The sequence below is a fragment of the Carcharhinus amblyrhynchos genome, chromosome 2, assembly GCF_965287045.1.
Source record: "Carcharhinus amblyrhynchos chromosome 2, sCarAmb.v2.hapA, whole genome shotgun sequence".
NCBI lineage: Eukaryota > Metazoa > Chordata > Chondrichthyes > Carcharhiniformes > Carcharhinidae > Carcharhinus > Carcharhinus amblyrhynchos.
This window is the reverse complement of record NC_137325.1, coordinates 102,755,669-102,773,746: the sequence shown is the minus strand read 5'-3', so window position 1 is coordinate 102,773,746 and position 18,078 is coordinate 102,755,669. Positions and strand designations below refer to the sequence as shown.

The 18,078-nt window shown below is 40.5% G+C and overlaps 1 protein-coding gene across 7 annotated transcripts in view; it reads left to right on the top strand.

The window, feature by feature from the left end:
• The window catches only part of akap9 (A kinase (PRKA) anchor protein 9), a 211,579-nt gene that overhangs the window by 184,998 nt on the left and 8,503 nt on the right, over positions 1–18,078 (top strand). For 5 of the 7 annotated variants that reach the window (XM_080210240.1, XM_080210222.1, XM_080210231.1 and 2 more), the window contains 7 exons: positions 6,870–7,114; positions 7,818–7,926; positions 12,377–12,562; positions 14,384–14,587; positions 14,877–15,109; positions 17,158–17,243; positions 17,903–18,059. In XM_080210240.1, the coding sequence (XP_080066366.1) occupies positions 6,870–7,114; positions 7,818–7,926; positions 12,377–12,562; positions 14,384–14,587; positions 14,877–15,109; positions 17,158–17,243; positions 17,903–18,059 (1,220 nt within the window). The remainder of the gene's footprint in view (positions 1–6,869; positions 7,115–7,817; positions 7,927–12,376; positions 12,563–14,383; positions 14,588–14,876; positions 15,110–17,157; positions 17,244–17,902; positions 18,060–18,078) is intronic. The other 2 variants (XM_080210205.1, XM_080210214.1) reach the window with 2 other exon arrangements.

The following is an 18,078-nucleotide window of genomic DNA, read 5'->3' as shown; positions in this document are numbered from 1 at the left end:
GGTCACCCAGCCTGTGTTTAGCCTCCCTAATGTAGAGGAGCAGTGAATAAAATAGATCACATTGAAAGAACTGTAAGCTGAAAAGTTGCTAAGAGTATTTGGGGCCTTGAACACTGAGGAGGTAAAGGACCAGATGTTGCATGTTTTGCAATTGCAAGGGAAGGTGCCATGATGGACCAGGGTGTCATGGAGGGAAAGATACCTGCAGAATGCTGATGGGGAAGAAGTGTTTCCTGGCAGCAGCATGCTGGAATTGGCAGAAGTGATGGCAGATGATCCTTGGAGTGTGGAGGCTGCTGGGGTGAAAAGTGAGGACATGGATCCTATCGTGCCTCTGGGAGGAAGGGAAAGGGGTGAGGGCAAAGGTGTGGGAAAATAGGTCGAACCCAATGCATGCTCAGCCAACACAAGTGGGGGGAAAACCTTGGTTAAGGAAAAAAATAGGCATGTCAGAAGCACCATTTCAAAAGGTGGCATCATTAGAACATATACGATAGAGGCGGGGAAATGGAGAATGGGATGGAGTCCTCATAGAAAGCAGGGTGTGAGGAGTTGTAGTTGAGATAACTGTGGGAGTCGGGTTTGTAATGAATATTGGTAGTCAATCTAACACCAGATCTGAAGATGCAGAAGTCAAGGAAGTGTTGGAGATAAACTAGGTGAAGTTGAGAGAGGGGTGGAAATTGAAAGCAAAATCACTAAATCTGGACTGGAAAAATTTATTGATATTTGTCCACATGTCCATTCTTGACCTGCTGCAATATTTCAGTGAAATCCAATTCCAAAAACCCCAAAGCACTTCATCTTCCAATTAGGCATGTTAGAGCCCACAGGGATCAGCATTGAGTTAACAACCATTCTCCATCTTAAACCTCCTTTTAAAAATATCCCACACATTTATTGTTTCAATGCAATAACCCTACCATCCCCTTCCACCCCCCTCCCACAGCACATCTGTCTTTTGTTCTTAAAGTTGCAATCACTCCCAGCTTTGATTTAATATCTAACACATTTCTCCCTCTTTAGTTCTGATGAAGAGCCAAATGGACTCAAAAGCATTAACTTAGTTTTCTCTCCCTATAGATACTGCCAGACTTGGTGAATTTTTCCAGCACTTGTTCTTGTTTCAGATTCCAGCATCCATAGTATTTTGCTTATTATAGAAGATCACATACATCAACTGAAACTGGATGGAGCAAGAGGGAGCACATTGGAAGACTTCTGTTAAAGGGACCTCCACACCTTATCATTCGCCTACAATATTTCAATACCACAATCACAAAGTCCTCTTGGCTAACATTCAGTAAAGGCCAAAGGCAAAAATCTTCACTTAACATCTTTTTCTAGCAGCTCAACATTGATATAAAGGTCGTAGCTAAATAACCCTTGTGTCCCTGTCATGTGGCGTTTCCTTGCCTGACCTAGGGCTCCTTATATAGGGCTAACCCAGTGGCTGTTAAGAAACTACACATAACCCTGGAGGACAGTCTTGAGGGCCCAGAGTTGATATACCATCCCAGCATGGGCAGTAACAATTTTGGTTGGGTAGCTGGTTAAAAGGAAATGAAGCTAATTGAGTGGCAGTGGTGGGAGAATCTTCATACAGGGTTTCAAGTTTGTGCTCCTCAGTGCCTCTGCCATTTCCAAACGATTGCATCTCAGCAATCCTGCTCGAACACAAATTCTGGACTGTTGAGAGTCTGTATGTCCCATTGAGTGCTGAGATCTGTACCAACAACCTTCTGTGCCTGGATGACATAAGAACATAAGAAATAGGAGCAGGAGTAGGCCATCCAGCCCTTCGAGCCTGCCCCGCCATTCAATAAGATCATGGCTGATCTGTCGCTGCTCAGTTCCACTTTCCCGCCCTCTCCCCATAACCCTTAATCCCCTCTCCTATCAAAAACCCATCAACCCGCGTCTTAAAAATATTTAGCGAGGCAGCCTCCACCACTTCAACGGGCAGAGAATTCCAGAGATTCACCACCCTTTGAGTGAAGAAGTTCCTCCTCAACTCCGTTCTAAACCGCCCCCCTTTTATCTTGAGGCTGTGCCCCCTAGTCCTACTGTCTTTTTTGAGTGGGAAGAGTCTTTCCACCTCTATCCTATCCATCCCATTCATCATCTTATACGTCTCAATGAGATCTCCCCTCATTCTTCTAAACTCTAACGAGTACAAGCCCAGTTTATTCAGCCTCTCCTCATAGCTCAACCCCCTCAACTCCGGTATCAGCCTAGTAAACCTCCTCTGCACTCCCTCCAAGGCCAAAATATCTTTGCGCAGGTGCAGCGCCCAAAACTGCACACAGTACTCCAGCTGCGGCCTCACCAATGCCCTATACAGCTGCAGCAAGACCTCCCTACTTTTATATTCAATCCCCCTCGCTATGAAGGCTAGCATCCCATTTGCCTTCCTGACCACCTGCTGCACCTGCAAGCTGGGTTTTTGTGACTCATGCACAAGGACCCCGAGGTCCCTCTGCACCGTCGCCTGCTGCAGTTTTTCGCCCCGTAAGTAATAGTCCTTCCTACCATTCTTCCTATCAAAGTGGACCACCTCACACTTGCCAACATTAAATTCCATTTGCCATTTCCTGGCCCATTCGCCCAGCATATCTAGATCCTTCTGTAGACTCTCCACACCCTCCGCACAATTTGCCGTTCCCCCAATCAGCTAGGAATCTTATGAGCTCCGCCTGACCATTGAAACATCAGTATGACTCTGCCTGTGCTACAGAAGCGAATTCTTTGTATAGGTCTGGTTTTGCTGCCATAAAAGAAATCAATCAGAGCTAAATGTATACAACATTTCAGTAGTTTGGCTGACAAATTTCTTGTTACAAAATTTACATTGGGAAACTGCTCATCATTTCCACCATGGCAGTGAGATGATCTATGCCACATTGGAACTGGACTCCTCCATGTTTATAGCAGGTGACTGGACGCTGCCTGAGAGGCCTGCCAATGTATAAGTATCTTAGAATGGATGTCCAAAGTGTTCAATATTTCTGATGAGGTCCTTCTCTGAGTACTATGCAACAGAACCCACCAATAACCTTGCTCTTCAGGAAGTTTGGATACAAGCTCTCCTATCCGCTAGCTTAAATAGAAGTAAATTACTGTGAATGCTGGAATCTGAAACCTGAAGAGAAAATGCTGGAAAATCTCAGCAGGTCTGGCAGCATCTGCAACGAGAGAAAAGAGCTAATCTTTCAAGTCCAGATGACTCTTTGTCAAAGCTAAAAGTCATGGGAAGTGGGAGATATTTATGCTGTAAGGTGAGGGAATAAAAGATGAGTGATAGCCTTTCTCTATCTTTTTGTGGCTTAGAGGTGCTAATGGCAGTCTAGAGAGAGAATAGGAGGTGTGAATGGCCAAATGGCAGTGACGCTGAAATCAGAGGGTAAGCTGTGATAGATGAAGATGTGGGGGGAGGGGGAGAACAAAGAACAGCACAGCATGGGAAACAGGCCCTTCGGCCCGCGCCACCATCTTAACAATGCGTTTTTCCTCCTCCACCCTTGACCCATGTCTATGCTTATGGTACCCCCATTGGAAACCAGAATAAGGGGAGAATAATTTAGGGACAATTTATTACACCAGTCAGCCTAAGAGCACATCTTTGGGGTGTGGGCGGAAACCGGAGCACCCGGAGGAAACCTGTGCATCCACAGGGAGAATGCGCAAACTCCCACAGTGGCCCAAATCCATGTATCTGCACAGTTGACAGTGATAGTCACTGAGCTGTTGTGGTGCCCAACTGCTGGTCCAGTTTTAAGCATGCACAAACGACGCAACGTACTAGGCTACTCTCGAAACATCCAAGAGCAGCCCACACACGACCCATGCCCCTCGTTAGACAACAAGGTGGACCGACGCACCTGCGGAGTAAAAGAGAAGGCCAGTGTTTTCTCCACCTTGACTTGATGAATGATGGGGGTGTGGTGCATTGAGAACTGAGGGGTGTGAGATGTGATATGCAGATGCATTCATTCATCTCAACCACTTGGACAAGGTCATTAAAATTATTTTGGCAGTGCTGCCCCATATCCTGGGCGCAACATTCTGAGAATTAATCACCCTTGTCAGCTGCATCCGTTCCCTACTGAGGGATGGGGATGCTTTCTACATATAAGTGAAAACACAACCTTTTCCCTAGCTTCCGCATGCCTAATCAGTGTATCCAGGGCATATCACTGAAGTGAGAGCCTGTTTGCTGAAATGATGTGACATCCTCCTTGCCTCTCAGTATGATAATTCATCAATCTGCAGTGCATTTCTGCAACTTCCCTTTAATAGTACCTTTAAAAAAGGGAAGGCTGCTTTAATCAAGTGGCTTTTTCAGAACATTGCCCCTGCCCCAGAGTGCACAGAGGCCTTTGGCAATTTTGTGGAGACCAGTTCAACAGGAGAGCTGCCCAGGGACATGCTATAATCATGTAGATGAGGTGGATACAAAAATTTGACATGCTGTCCATCTCATTTCAAAGAAATGAAGCTCATCATGAATCTCACCCCTACACCCAGAAGTCGAGGCAAATGAGCTTCTGAGCCTACTGTCTAAAATAATGACTCCTTGTGTGAAGTAATAGAGCACTATGTTTGCCTGTGGAATTGCGTTTTTGCTGTAAGCTATTCTCCATCAAGGAAGGACTGGTATTGGGTAAAAAGCAAAAGACATAAAGATTTGAAATCCAAGTCCACAAATGAGGATAAACACAATATTGAAAAATGTAGCGTGGAAAATGCATAGCTGATTATGTGCCTGAAGAAATTATCATTTTTTTGAATATCAAATGTACTGCGAAGCCTGACTTCAGGCAGAAGTGCAAAGGTTATTATTGCAATACAGAATCAAAACTGGACCCTTTTCTAATACACTCCCTTATATAAGATCAAACCAAATATGGGGCTGCAATTGTGGTCACCTTTCTTTCTAGCTATCTTGAGATGCAATTGGGTACCCTTGAAGTGATATAAATCATTCTAAGTTTCTCTTTTTCACAGTAAGTGTTTTCTGACAATTTTGTTCAAGGAAAGAAGTGTCTTTATAAGTTGACTGCTGTAACATTTTGTACATTTCAAATAACATGCAATTGATCAAGAATAAAATGGATTGAGAGAGAAAGTTACATTTTCAAGTAAATATGACTTCTTCAGAGGTTTGAAAACTTGTCTTTAGAACAGAGTTGAGAAGGAACTTCTTCACTCAAAGGGTGGTGAATCTCCGGAATTCTCTGCCCGTTGAAGTGGTGGAGGCTACCTCGCTAAATATATTTAAGTCACGGGTAGATAGGTTTTTGACAGACAAGGGAATTAAGGGTTATGGGGGAAAAGTGGAACTGATCCACTTCAAATCAGCCATGATCTTATTGAATGGCGGGGCAGGCTCGAAGGGCTAGATGGCCTACTCCTGCTCCTATTTCTTATGTTCTTATGTTGTCTTTCTCTCTATAGATGTGTCAGAGCTGAGCATTTTCCAGCATTTTGTTTTCAGATTTCCTGCACCTGCAGTATTCTGCTTTTAATAAAACAGATCAAGCAGCGCTAAATGCATATTAGATTTCCATAGCTTATCAGGCAAATTTCTTGACACAAAATTTACGTTGGTACATTTTGACCAGTTGTCCACAGATGAAAAAGAAATGCAAAGTCAACTGTGTAGGCCAAATTCCTGGTTTTGTGGTCTCAGCACCAGCTTCTAGTGTTTTGTGTGTTGTTGAGCCCTGGACCAGTTCAACAGGTTTGGTGTGTTTTCCAAGTGTACTCCCAATCTATTAATATAACCAACATTGCTCTAATATTTAAGAGGGAATGAGATTGTTCCGTATTTTCAGCAAGGCTCTATTCTTGGAAAGTATCACTCAGGTTCTGCCAGGTGTGGTGCCAAATAAAAATTGCGACACAAACTGGCAGTAGTACAATTTTCTGCTTTTATAGAACATAGAACGACAAGGAAGTTGTTAAATCCCCAGACATCATTGTGTATTCCTGTTTGCACTTTATTAGATTTGAATAAAGCTACACATTAACATTAGAATATGGAGTCTCAAAAGAGACCATTATAGTACAACTGGTCAGTACCAAAATGCAGAAAATGCCATTCCAACACAAGGTAGTCATAAAGCTATTTTCCCTTTAAATTTGCCAACACTGTCTTATCCTTTCCATATATTTTTCAGTCTCTGTTCTTGAAGGTTCGATCTGACCAAACGCTGGTTATAGATCCTGTCAACTAATGTTTTGGTTTGAACTTATCAATCGTAAATAAGTACCCAAAAATATACTCAAGCAGCTAAAAATGCCTAAATTCTACTTAAATTGGGATTTTTTTTAGGGGCACTGTAAAGTTATGCTTTCAAAATAATACACTAATTCAAATTAGGCATTGGCACAAGAAAGTCTACTTGAGTATTGCTGAAAAAAGACACAAAGTTTTTCATCTTGGACTCATCAATACAGTCACAAGAATACCAAACGTAAAAGGAATAGCAATTTATACTTCAAGAAGAGAGTGCTGATAAGTTGGCAACCTGTCTGCTTTGAATTTAAACAAAGCTTAGCAGTTAACAGTCAAGTCACACATACTCCATGGTAATGCCCCTACCAGTCAGCAACTCTTCAAATGAAATATAAATTGTTGTTGCTTTTTGATTTGGTATTCTTGTGAATCTCCTGATGAGTGCAAGACAAAAAGCTTTGACATCTCTTTTCAGTGATACTCAGAGTCCACTATAAGCAACAGTTGCTTCAGTTTTATAAAAGCTTTGTGAACTAAAGAGTTGAATTTTGCCAAAGGAAAGTTGTAGCTTCATTTAATCTTTTTTTTAAGTCATTAAAATGGTTTTTATTTCTGTGCACGACTACAGACCAACGTTGGACTTTCAGCAGATAGAACGAGAAACTGGATTATGCAGCAGAAGCTGTCAACTGCAGAGACTGGAAATGTTGCATCAGTTTCTAGCAAGCAGTGGTATGCTCAGTCAATGAATGGTACTGAAACTGATGATGGTGGAGCCATATCTGGAGAAAATATTAACTTGGAGAGCATCAGACAGAAAATGCAGCTGATTATTTCCAAACTCAGAATAATGGCCAACAAAGTTGCTACCAGGTATAAAGGAGTCCCTTTGACCATGCTTGCTTCCCTCTATCACTCGCTTTCTCTTTCCAGGCTGGCAAATGGCCAGACTATTCATCTGGCCAACTACTGGGCAGAAATGCAATGATAAAATGCATGTGAGATTCAGCCATTAAATTTGGCAGAACCTCTGCATTCCTGTGCTTCCTGGATCCCCTCCACCCTCATCTCACACCCAGTTCCCTCCCTGTAAAGAATCAAGGCCAAATAATCAAAAATCAAACACTTAGATAGTATTTGCCTTGGAAAATTTTATAGTTACTTGATGCATTTTTCTTGATCTAAGCAGTGACCAATGGACACATTTTTAAAAGTTCAGTTTTTGTTTGGGTATTGTGAAGATCATATTGAAAGATACAATTTTTAAAAGATTGAGAACTTTATCTTGGTTAGCTGGTAAATACCTATTTAGTTAAATAGAGCTAGACTAATGTATTTAATTAATATTTGTAATTTTTGAGAATTTCCAGACACTTTTTAATGACATCGTGGACATTTCTGTCTTTGAGTGACTGGTCTGAAGAGAGAATTTTGTGCTCTTTCACAAGGACTATTCTATGCTGCAAGAAAAGAGAACAAAATTTTAAAGATTAAAATATTAACGTGGTTTGCTGTTATGTGTTAAGTTTACATATTTTACAATTTTATTTGGTTGAAATACATCATTCATTCTTAGCAGGATGCAGCATGGCACTGAAACCACAGATGAGGATCTGATCTGGCTACAGAATAATGTTCAGGATGTTATATTGCAGTTGCAGCATTTGCAAACCCCTGTACCAGAGGTAAGGTAAAACTATACTAAAGGTACAGTTTTGTTTTGTTTTCAATTTTGTGATCCAACAGTTATCTTTCTACTGCTGGGTTTGAAAATGTATGCAACAAAATTGAGCTTTTTCCACATTCTATATAATATGAGAAATAGCTTAACTGAAGAAGTATATCTCAGCCAATTGTTTTCTTATTTAACCCTGCTTGGATAAATTAAGATTTGACTGTTGACTTTTGGGTGACGAAAGATAATTAATAAAGAAATAATTTTGATACATTGGCAGGTGTGCACTCTGAATGTCCTTGGGCACACCTTCCTTCTTTCCTTATTGAAAACACCACTTGGAGTCTATGGACAAATTCAATTTGCCACTAATTCAAAATACCGTAGATTTATCATTATTGATTTAAAACAAACTGCAGCAGGTTACTTTGTGCTTTTAGTCCCAGATAAATCAATATTTCTGCACGTCTTTAAATTGTACCTTATAAATTCAGAGCCACAGCAATGTGGTTGACTCTCAATCACTCTCTAAAATGGCCTGCAAGCCACTCAGTTTGTTTACCATCACCTTCTCAAGGGCAACTAGGGATGGGCAATAAATTCTGGCCAGCAGCGATACCCATTTCCCATGAATGACTTAAAAAACAAATTAGGATGTAATTCTTCATTTTCGGAGTCAAAAATTGCAGTGTAAATAGCACAAACTATTTTCCATTTCCATGGCTTCCAATATGTTAAACACACTAATTATTTAGAAATTGGCATTCTTATTTCAGTGTTATAGGCAGAAAAAGGGATGAGGCCCTGAGTTCCGGGAGCTAGGAGAGCAATGGAAAGGAAAGACTTCAAAAATAGTAATCTCTGTATTGCTCCCAGTAATTACTTGTGCAAGATTAGAAATAAAAAGATACATCTGATGAATATGTGGTGTGAGAAATTGGTGCAGAGCAGGCCCAAGGGCTAACTCCTCCTTAGAGTTTTATGTTCTTAGGGATTTGCCCTGCCTTATTGTTGGCAGAGTAAGAAGTCTCACAACACCAGGTTAAAGTCCAACAAGTTTATTTGGTAGCACAAGCTTTCAGAGTGCTCCTTCAGGTGAGTGGGAGTTCTGTTCAGAAACAGGGCATGTAAAGAGACAAACTCAATTTACAAAGTAATTGGAATGTGGGTGTTTTCAGGTAATCAAGTCTTAAAGGTACAGACACTGAGTGGAGAGGGGGGCCAAGCACAGATTAAAGAGATGTGTATTGTCTCCAGACAGGACATTTAGTGAAATTTTGCAAGCCCACGCAAGTCATGGAGGGTACAGATAGTGTGACGTGAACACAACATCCTGGTTGAGGCCATCCTCGTGTGTGCGGAACTTGGCTATCAGTTTCTGCTCAGCGATTCTGTGTTGTCATGTGTCGTGAAGGCCATCTCAAAGAATGCTTACCCGAAGATCAGAGGCTGAATGCCCATGACTGCTGAAGTGTTTCCCAACAGGAAGAGAACACTCCTGCCCAGTGATTGTCGAGCCACGTTCGTTCATCTCTTGTCGTAGCATCTGCATGGTCCCCCCAGTGTACCATGCCTCGAGACATGCTTTCCTGCAGTGTATCAGATAAACAGTGTTGGCCAAGTTGCAAGATTATGTGCCAAGTACCTGGTGGATGATGTTCTCACGTGAGATAATGGCATTTGTGTCGATGATCGGCACATTTTGCAGAGGTTGGTGTTGTGGTCACTGTTCTCCAGGCTGGGTAGTTTGCTGCGGACAGTGGTCTGTTTGAGGTTGTGCAGTTGTTTGAAGGTAAGAAGTTGGGGTTTGGGGATGGCCTTGGCGAGATGTTCGTCTTCACTGATGACGTATTGAAGTCTCCGGAGAAGATGTCATAGCTTTTCCGCTCCAGGGAAGTATTGGATGACGAAGGGTACTCTGTCCACCGTGTCCTGTGTTTTGTCTTCTGAGGAGGTCGTTGTGGTTTTTCGCTGTGGCATGTCGGAATTGTCGATTGATGAGTTGAGCGCCATATCCTGTTCTTATGAGGGCATCTTTCAGCATCTGGAGGTGTCTGTTGCGATCCTCCTCATCTGAGTAGATCCTGTGTATACATAGAGCTTGTCTGTAGGCCTTGTCCCTTCCTCAACCAGGATCTTGGGTTAATGTCACACTATCTGTAACCCCCATGATTTTCCTGGGCTTGCAAATTCTCAATAACTGTCCTGGCAGGAGACAATATACATATCTTTAACTGTGCTCAACCCTCTCTCCATTCACATTGTCTGAATCTTTAAGACTCGATTACCTGGAAAGACTCGTATTCCAACCATTATTTTGTAAATTGAGTTTGTGTCTTTATATGTCCTGTTTGTGAACCAAATTCCCACTCACCTGATGAAAGAGCAGCGCTCTGAAAGCTTGTGGCTTGTGCTACCAAATAAACCTGTTAGACTTTAACCTGGTGTTGTGAGACTTCTTATTGTGCTTACTCCAGTCCCACGCCGACATCCCCACATTTTGTTGGCAGGACATAACCTGGGCAAATTGCCACATTGCCAGGTTGATGCCAGTGTTGTAACTGAACTGGAGCAGCTTTGCTAGGGGAAGCAGCTAATTGTGGAGCACAAATCTTCCAAGTACTATTACTCGAGTGCTGCCAGGGCTTGGAACCTTTGCAGAATCCAGTACTTTCAGCTGTTTCTTGACGTCACTTGGAACAAATCAAATTGACTAAAGACTGAAGTCTGTCATGTTGGGAACCTAAGGAGGAGGTCAAGATGAATCATCCACTCGGTACTTCTGGTTGAAGGTGGCTGCCAAATGCTTCAGCCATGTCGTTTGACTTGATGGGGTGGGGGAGGTGGGGATGTTTTTGGAGCTTCCTTTCCCAGTTAGTTGTTTTATTCTGTACCACCATTCATGACTGGATGTGGCAAGACTGCTGCTTGTGAGATTGCTTATCTCTGTTTGGCATGTAAGTGGTCCTGTGTTGTAACTTCACCAGGGTGACATCCCATGTTTAGCATGCCTGGTGCTAATCCTGCTATGCACTCTTTATTAATAAAAAGGTTGATTCCCCTGCTTGAAAGTAGTGGTAGAGTGGAGGATATGCCAGGCCATGAGTTTACGTATTGCAATTCTGCTGCTGATGGCTCACAGTGCCTCATGGATGCCCAGTTTTGAGTTGCTTGATCTGTTCAAAATCTATTTAGAACACTGGTACTGCAAGTATCATCGATGTGAAGATGGGATTTGGCATCCACAAGAGCCTATGGTGGCTACTCTTACTGAAGCTGTCATGGACCAATGTATCTGTGAGGATGAGGTCAAGTAACTTTTTTCCCTCTTGGTGCTGTCACCACCTGCTGCAGACCCGGTAAAGCAGAGATGTCCTTTAAGGCTCAGTCAGTAGTGATGCTATATAGTCAGTCTTGGTGAAGGACATTATTGGACCCTTGCGTTCAGCACAATTCAGTGCTTCCTCCATGTGATATTTAACACAGAGGAGTACTGTTTCATCAAATAAGGGGAATACTAAATGAATAAATACTAAATGATCATCAGCAGCAGGTTTCCTTGTCCGTGTTTGACTCAATGCTTTATAACTTGTGGGCCAAGAGTTGATGTTGAGGACTCCCAAGGTATCTCTCTCCTGACCGTTTACCACTGTGCTGCCACCTCTGGTGGTGGTGAGGTGGTGTTTGGGAAATTGATTGTAAGGTATGATTCCATGAGTATGACTGTCAGATTGTTTGTTGCTTGACTAGTCTGCAGGACAGCCCTCCCACTTTTAGTACAAGCCCCCAGATGTTAGGAGGATTTTGCAGGATCGACAAGGCTGCATATGTAGTGCCGGGAAGTCCATTCAGTTTCATTCCTTTTTGACCTGTACAATTTGCAAGGCCATTTAAAGTGGTGTGGAAGTCGCATGTAGGCCAGAGCAAGTAAGAATGGCCGATTTTCTTCCCTAAAGGATATTAGTGAACCAGGTGGGTTTTTATAACCATCAACAATGGTTTCACGGCCATCATTAGACTAACTTATTTTTAAATTCCAGATTCATTAATTGAATTTTAATTCCATCACCTACTGTGTTGGGATTTAAGCCTGGATCACTGGCTCAAGCATTTAGGCTACGAGTCCAGAGACATTATCAATATTCCACTACCATCTCATACTTAAAAAGTACTTAGCTATACATTTGAAGTGTTGGTAATCTATGAGACTAGGGAGCAAGACGTGGAAAATGGGATTAAGCATGATTGCTGTTTGTTGACCTGCATTATCATCTTGGGCCAGATGGCTGAATATTTCTATGATTCTATGATATTTCTCTCAAATGCCTGGAAAATGCGGTTGAAGAGAAATGCCACTGAACGACTAATGTTCATTGTCTTCCAAATGTAAAATCTTTAACATTGAAAATCTTTCACATTGAACACTTGCTGTAATAACAGGTACTAATGTGATTCGCCAGCAGAGCATCATAATTCCCTCTAGTGGATCGAATGGCACTCTCACTGAGCGACTTTTGAAGCAAAATGCAGATCTAACTGGCTTTGTCAGCAGACTCACAGAAGAAAAGAATGACCTTCACAACAGCCTACTGAAATTACAGGAAGAGGTTCGAAAATATCGTCAACGGAGTTCAAGTAGCGATCAGGTAGGTGTTATAAATAGAAAAACTAATCGAAATAAAAGAAAAACTGAAATCCAATAGTGCTGTTTAGCAGCTATTACACTTGATACATTAAAAACAGTGGCAAATATAGTAATTTTATGTGAATTACTTGGAACTTGATTAGCAAATTCCCCACCATGGAGAGAGGATTTTAAATTTATATACACAAAACAGAAGTTTAATTGTTTGCTCTAAATTCTATACTTAATTTTTTTTTTAAGTGTAACGTCTTAGGAAGGAGGCTTTCAGCCTGGAAGTATATTAACAGTTGAGAAAGCAATTGTATGAAAATCAGGAATGCTGATTTTTTTTCTTTAAATCAGAAAATGTAGTCTAGGAACATTAGTATTTCCAGTTGTAATTCTGATGGCAACTGTTAAAATTAATGGGTTGCTGTTAACGCCAAGAATTGAAGTAAAGACCATTTCCAAAAATTTAATTTCCTTTAGTTTATTGGCATTCAGTTTTAATATAGTTGGTGACTGCTAAAGTATTAGAATCAGTATTTGATTTTTTTTCTGGAAACTGGACAAGAGAAAGATCGCTAGGTAGGGACATGGGATTACCTGTACTGTTTTTGTCCTGTATCAAGATTAAATCTTACGCTTTTGTGTCCTTAAAAAAAAACTTGAGAAAATTTTTGATAGCCTTAGAATTTAACCCTTTACATTTAATAATAAAATGATAAGTGATGCCCTTGGGAAGAGGCTGTACAACATCCAACATTTGCAGTACAGAAAAATATAATTTGCTTATGGATTAGTGATAAGTCTCCATCAAGTCAAAATTGACAGAAAATTATTATGTTATAGATCCCTGTGGCATACTTGACCGGTTTACTTCAAGCTAAATTGGATATATTTGACATGGCGTGGGACCCATATCTTTAAGTTTTAGTCTTCACAATGTCTAACCTCCTCCCACAAGGTTTTCCATAAGTATTGTAGCTCTACTGCCATTATCCAATGAGTGAAGGTATGCACCATTGATCCAATTATGGCTCTATTCTGTTATCTGGATGTTCCCCTATATTCTGATATACAAATAATGAAAGGGTATAACGTGAGGGTCTGAATTTAATGAATAATTCAAACCAACTATTGGTATTGTTTTGGCTGTTCCTACATGTATTCGTTGAAAAATTGTCATGCTGTTCTGTACTGGTCTCTGGCGTTTGTTGCATTGTTTGTAAAAAAAAAAATGAAAAATCTTGAATAAAAATATATTTAAATAAGGATGGGATAACCTCCACTTGTGTGTTTTCCCTCCTCCCATTTGATGGAAGGAGGGAAAATGATGCCCAGTCCCTCCACTCTCTGTGCAAGGCCTGCCTCAGTGGCAATCCCAGCTCTTTGCTGTCTGAAAGGCTCATAAGTTGCCCCATGTTCAAGCAGCAATGTTACACAAAGGACGTAATAGGAAGCTACTTTGAGGGACACTGGTGAAATGTACAGCAGCTCAAACAGCAAAGTTAGTCAGGTATGTACCAGCTGTGAAGAATGACCAATTGCATAATTGATGTTACACTTTGCATTGTATTAAGGTTTCTATGGCAGCTCTGTGTGAACTAATAAAATTTATAAATATTTCCAAATTCATGTGACTTGGCAAGTAAATAGCTCTGTTCTGCCTTTCAGCTCGATATGTACAGCTGTTTGTTTGTCACTGGTGGTAAGCCCGATTGAGAAACGATAGATTTAAAACCATAAATCCTTTTAATGTGGAAGATGTCACTTTTCAAGATATTCTTCTATGGTCTTAATTGTCTGTATGTTTTTATATATATGTTCTTCCTTCCTTCAGTTATCAAGAAGGCATTTGGATAACCAGGACAGTGTTGATGCCCTAATAAAATCAGAGAGGATAATTTGGGCAAAAGAAAAATCTAATCTGCAGAAGGCACTAAAATTGGCAGAGGCAGAGCTATCTAAAATGAAGGCAGAAGCCAGAAGTGAGTCTTTGCACATGGACTTGCTTGGATCAGTTTCTGAAACTGTAGCTATAAAGGTACGTTAGTTGAAAGTGCACTATTTTGATTGTAGTTATAGTTTATCATACTGCACCGAATTTGAGTATAACACGGCATAAGTAGATATACCTTGAATTATTGTGGTTTTGTGTATATATAACAGTTGTAGAGGGTCACAGTGAAAACCTGAAAAAGTTTAAAAGTTGTTCCAGAGTCTATCATTTGTACACTGTCATGTAAAGATAGACTGTATCAGTGTGCAACTGGAAGGGATCATACAGAAATAAGATTTGATATCTGAACAAAAACAACTTTTTCCTCTTTCAGAGAATTTATGGGAAGTATCTGCGGGCAGAGAGTTTCCGAAAAGCTCTCATTTATCAGAAGAAGTACCTGTTACTCCTACTTGGTGGATTTCAAGAATGCGAGCAAGCTACACTCTCATTTATAGCCAGAATGGGGGGTCACTCATCTTGCACCAACTTAGAGATTATTACCCATCGTTCCAGAGGTTTTACCAGATTCCGCTCTGTGGTTAGGGTCTCCATAGCAATTTCAAGGTAAACAGTTGAACTTTGCAAAGGATGTTTGTGGAATCTAATTAGGTTAGTAGAGAAATTATGTTTCTGTCCAGACCTATAAGTAGATGTGTAATTGTTTGATTGGCATCAGTAGTGCTGGTTTAATTATATTCTAACCGTATATGTTGTTTTGCTATCTAGTATTCAGAAGTGAAACCTAAGAGAATTTTAGAATTAGAACATTGGCCCTGGATCTAAATCCACCCAAAACTGAAATATGGAAAGTCTCTTCTTCCTTATGTAATTGATTCTGCTTTCAGTGTTGAATATTTTTTAAAGGTTTGAAACTTATAGGTGTTGATGTTCAGAGAGTTGGGTGCACTCATTCAAGGAATGCAGAAAGTTAGCATGCAAGTGTGCCAAGCAACTAGAAAGGCAAATTGAGTATTGGCCTGGATTATAAAGGGATTGGAGTATAAAGATAAAGAAACTTCTCTGTGGTTGTACAGGGTTTTGATGTGGCCACTTCCCAAATAATGTGTGCAGTTTTAGTCTCCACATTTATGAAAAAACATACTTGCATTGGAAATGGTACAGCAACCATTCACTAGATTAGTTCCTGTAATAAGAAGCTTATGTTCTCTGGAGTTTGGAAAAATGAGACACAATCTCGTTGAAACCTACAAAATTCCAAGAGGGCTTGATATGATGTATGCTGAGAGATTGTTTCTACTGTTTGGGGAGTCTAAAACATGGGCAGAGCCTCAGGATATGGGACAAATCATTTAGGACTGAAATGAAGAGGAATTACTTCATTCAAAGGGTTGTGAATGTTTGGACGATGCTCTTTCAGAGAATGAAGAGATGGCTTTCTGCACTGTAGGGATTCTATGGTACTATTCTATGTAGGGGGCAGAAAAGTTGAGTTAATGTCCAAGTTCAGCCATGGTCACATTGAGTAGTGAAGCAAGCTCAACCCACTGTATGATCTACTCCTCTTTGTGTTCTTGGAACAATTTTGACCAACATTGACTCCGTTTATAAAGGACATGAGTGCAAGACACACAACTTCAATACAGTTTAGGAGATGTTACATGAAAAGCTGTTATAGAGATGTAAGAAATGAGCTACAGTGAAGTTAGGGTTTTTGCTGTATCTCTCAATCCCTCTGTTTTGTCTTGCATCTGTGGTATAAATAGGTCAGTTATTCATCAGCCATAGCTTAGGAACTGATATGAACAGCAAGAAACAATTTGTTTTGGTGATATAGGTGTTACTTTTATTTGTCACTGGGTATAGTTTCCATAAATGATGTTGAAATAAAACCAACTATAGCCATTGAACTATACAGTATTGATTGTAATTATTATGTCTGCACGCGTGTTACTTGTCATATCCTTTCTGTCCTTGAATGGATAATGTACCAAATATACCACGCACCAGCATTGGACAGCTTTTCAGTTTGATTGCTAAATTCACAAGTCTGAAACTGCGAGTAAACAAGATCTAAACTGGCAAATCCACCAGAATAGTTGGAAATCTGTGCTGGATTGCATTTTATCAAGATTGAGTTATTTCTTTCTTGCAGCCTTGTTAGTGGGCCATGGGAATTCTGGCTCTGATAACTTGACTGACAGTCTTCTTTGAGCCGGTGGTCTCTGCATTAGTGTGGGGGAGAGGGAGAGCTCCACTGGCAGCAAAAGGTTAGCACAGCTGAAAATTGCCCCAATTTTAGGCTTTAACCAATATAATTCCCAACCCATTCTGGGAACACCCAACAATCTCTAAGCCTGCCATCTCAGCTTCGAGAAAATTCAGTCCATTAATTCTGTCTCCGCAGATGCTGCCAGATCTGCTGAGTATTTTCAGCATGGTCTGTTCATTCAAACATAAATTTGGATATTAACTTTATAATTTGATTTATTTGACAATGTTAGGATCTCAGCTAATGTACTTGGATCAAGTCTTCACAATTCTAGTACTGATTTAATGTGTTAAACATCTTAAAGCCATATAACATTTTCATGTGATTATGAGTGAAGTTTGGTCAACTCTTGGCATTTTGTTTTTTATTTTCTCCTTTTCAGATTGAGGTTCTTGGTCCGAAGGTGGTTGCGAGTCACTGGGTCAAGTGGTTTGTCTGGTAATAGGAATGCTCATGGTCAGGCTTCAGGTAAGCTCACTGGCATCACTGAAGCAATGGCATTAGTGCTTAAGTTAAACCTTCTGTGGAATGAAATCTCTATGTTTAATATACTGTAACCTCTCAATTGTGGTACTTTTTCAATTTTGTCAATTTGCAATTGTACAAAGTGACCATAAATTGATCATAAGATAACTGCCTTTGGATTTCTGCTCCTGGTGTTAAACTCCAAAAAATTAAGAACAAAAATACTGTTAAGGCAGTTTGTAAAGTACATAGTGGAGTATTTAATTGGTATAATGCATTCGTTTAGTTTGTAAAATGTATTGTGTTGAACTTGAAATGAGTCCGAAATTACTCTGGTATTTGCCCCATAATTTCTCTTTCTACATCCATCAATAGCTCCCTTTTGTCTGTAACATGCAGCTTTGATTGTAGGTTATGACAGTCCATGCTAGAGACTTTGCCTTCTGTCATTTCTGATAATTGGCGGTCTTTAATCAGACAACAGCTGTATGCTAATAGTTTCTTCTCCTGGCATAACAAAGCAATCCACCTGATAAATAAAACGATTGCAATGCTTTAAATAGGGGACTCAGTCGCAAACACATACATTTGTTTGTGAATCACGTACTATGAAATTGGCTAACACTTGCTACTCATGCATTTACTGTTTTTATAAAATCTAGCGAATGAACCAAGAGTGGATTCTCCTTTCCTGCACTCTGGGAACATATCTTTGGAGTCAAGTTTGACGAGAGAATTATTTGGAGATCGTAGACACTGCACAAGTAGACAAAGGTCGGGTCAAGAATCTCCCAGATCAGCCACAAATTCTCAATCCAGGTAATTTTATAACATAATA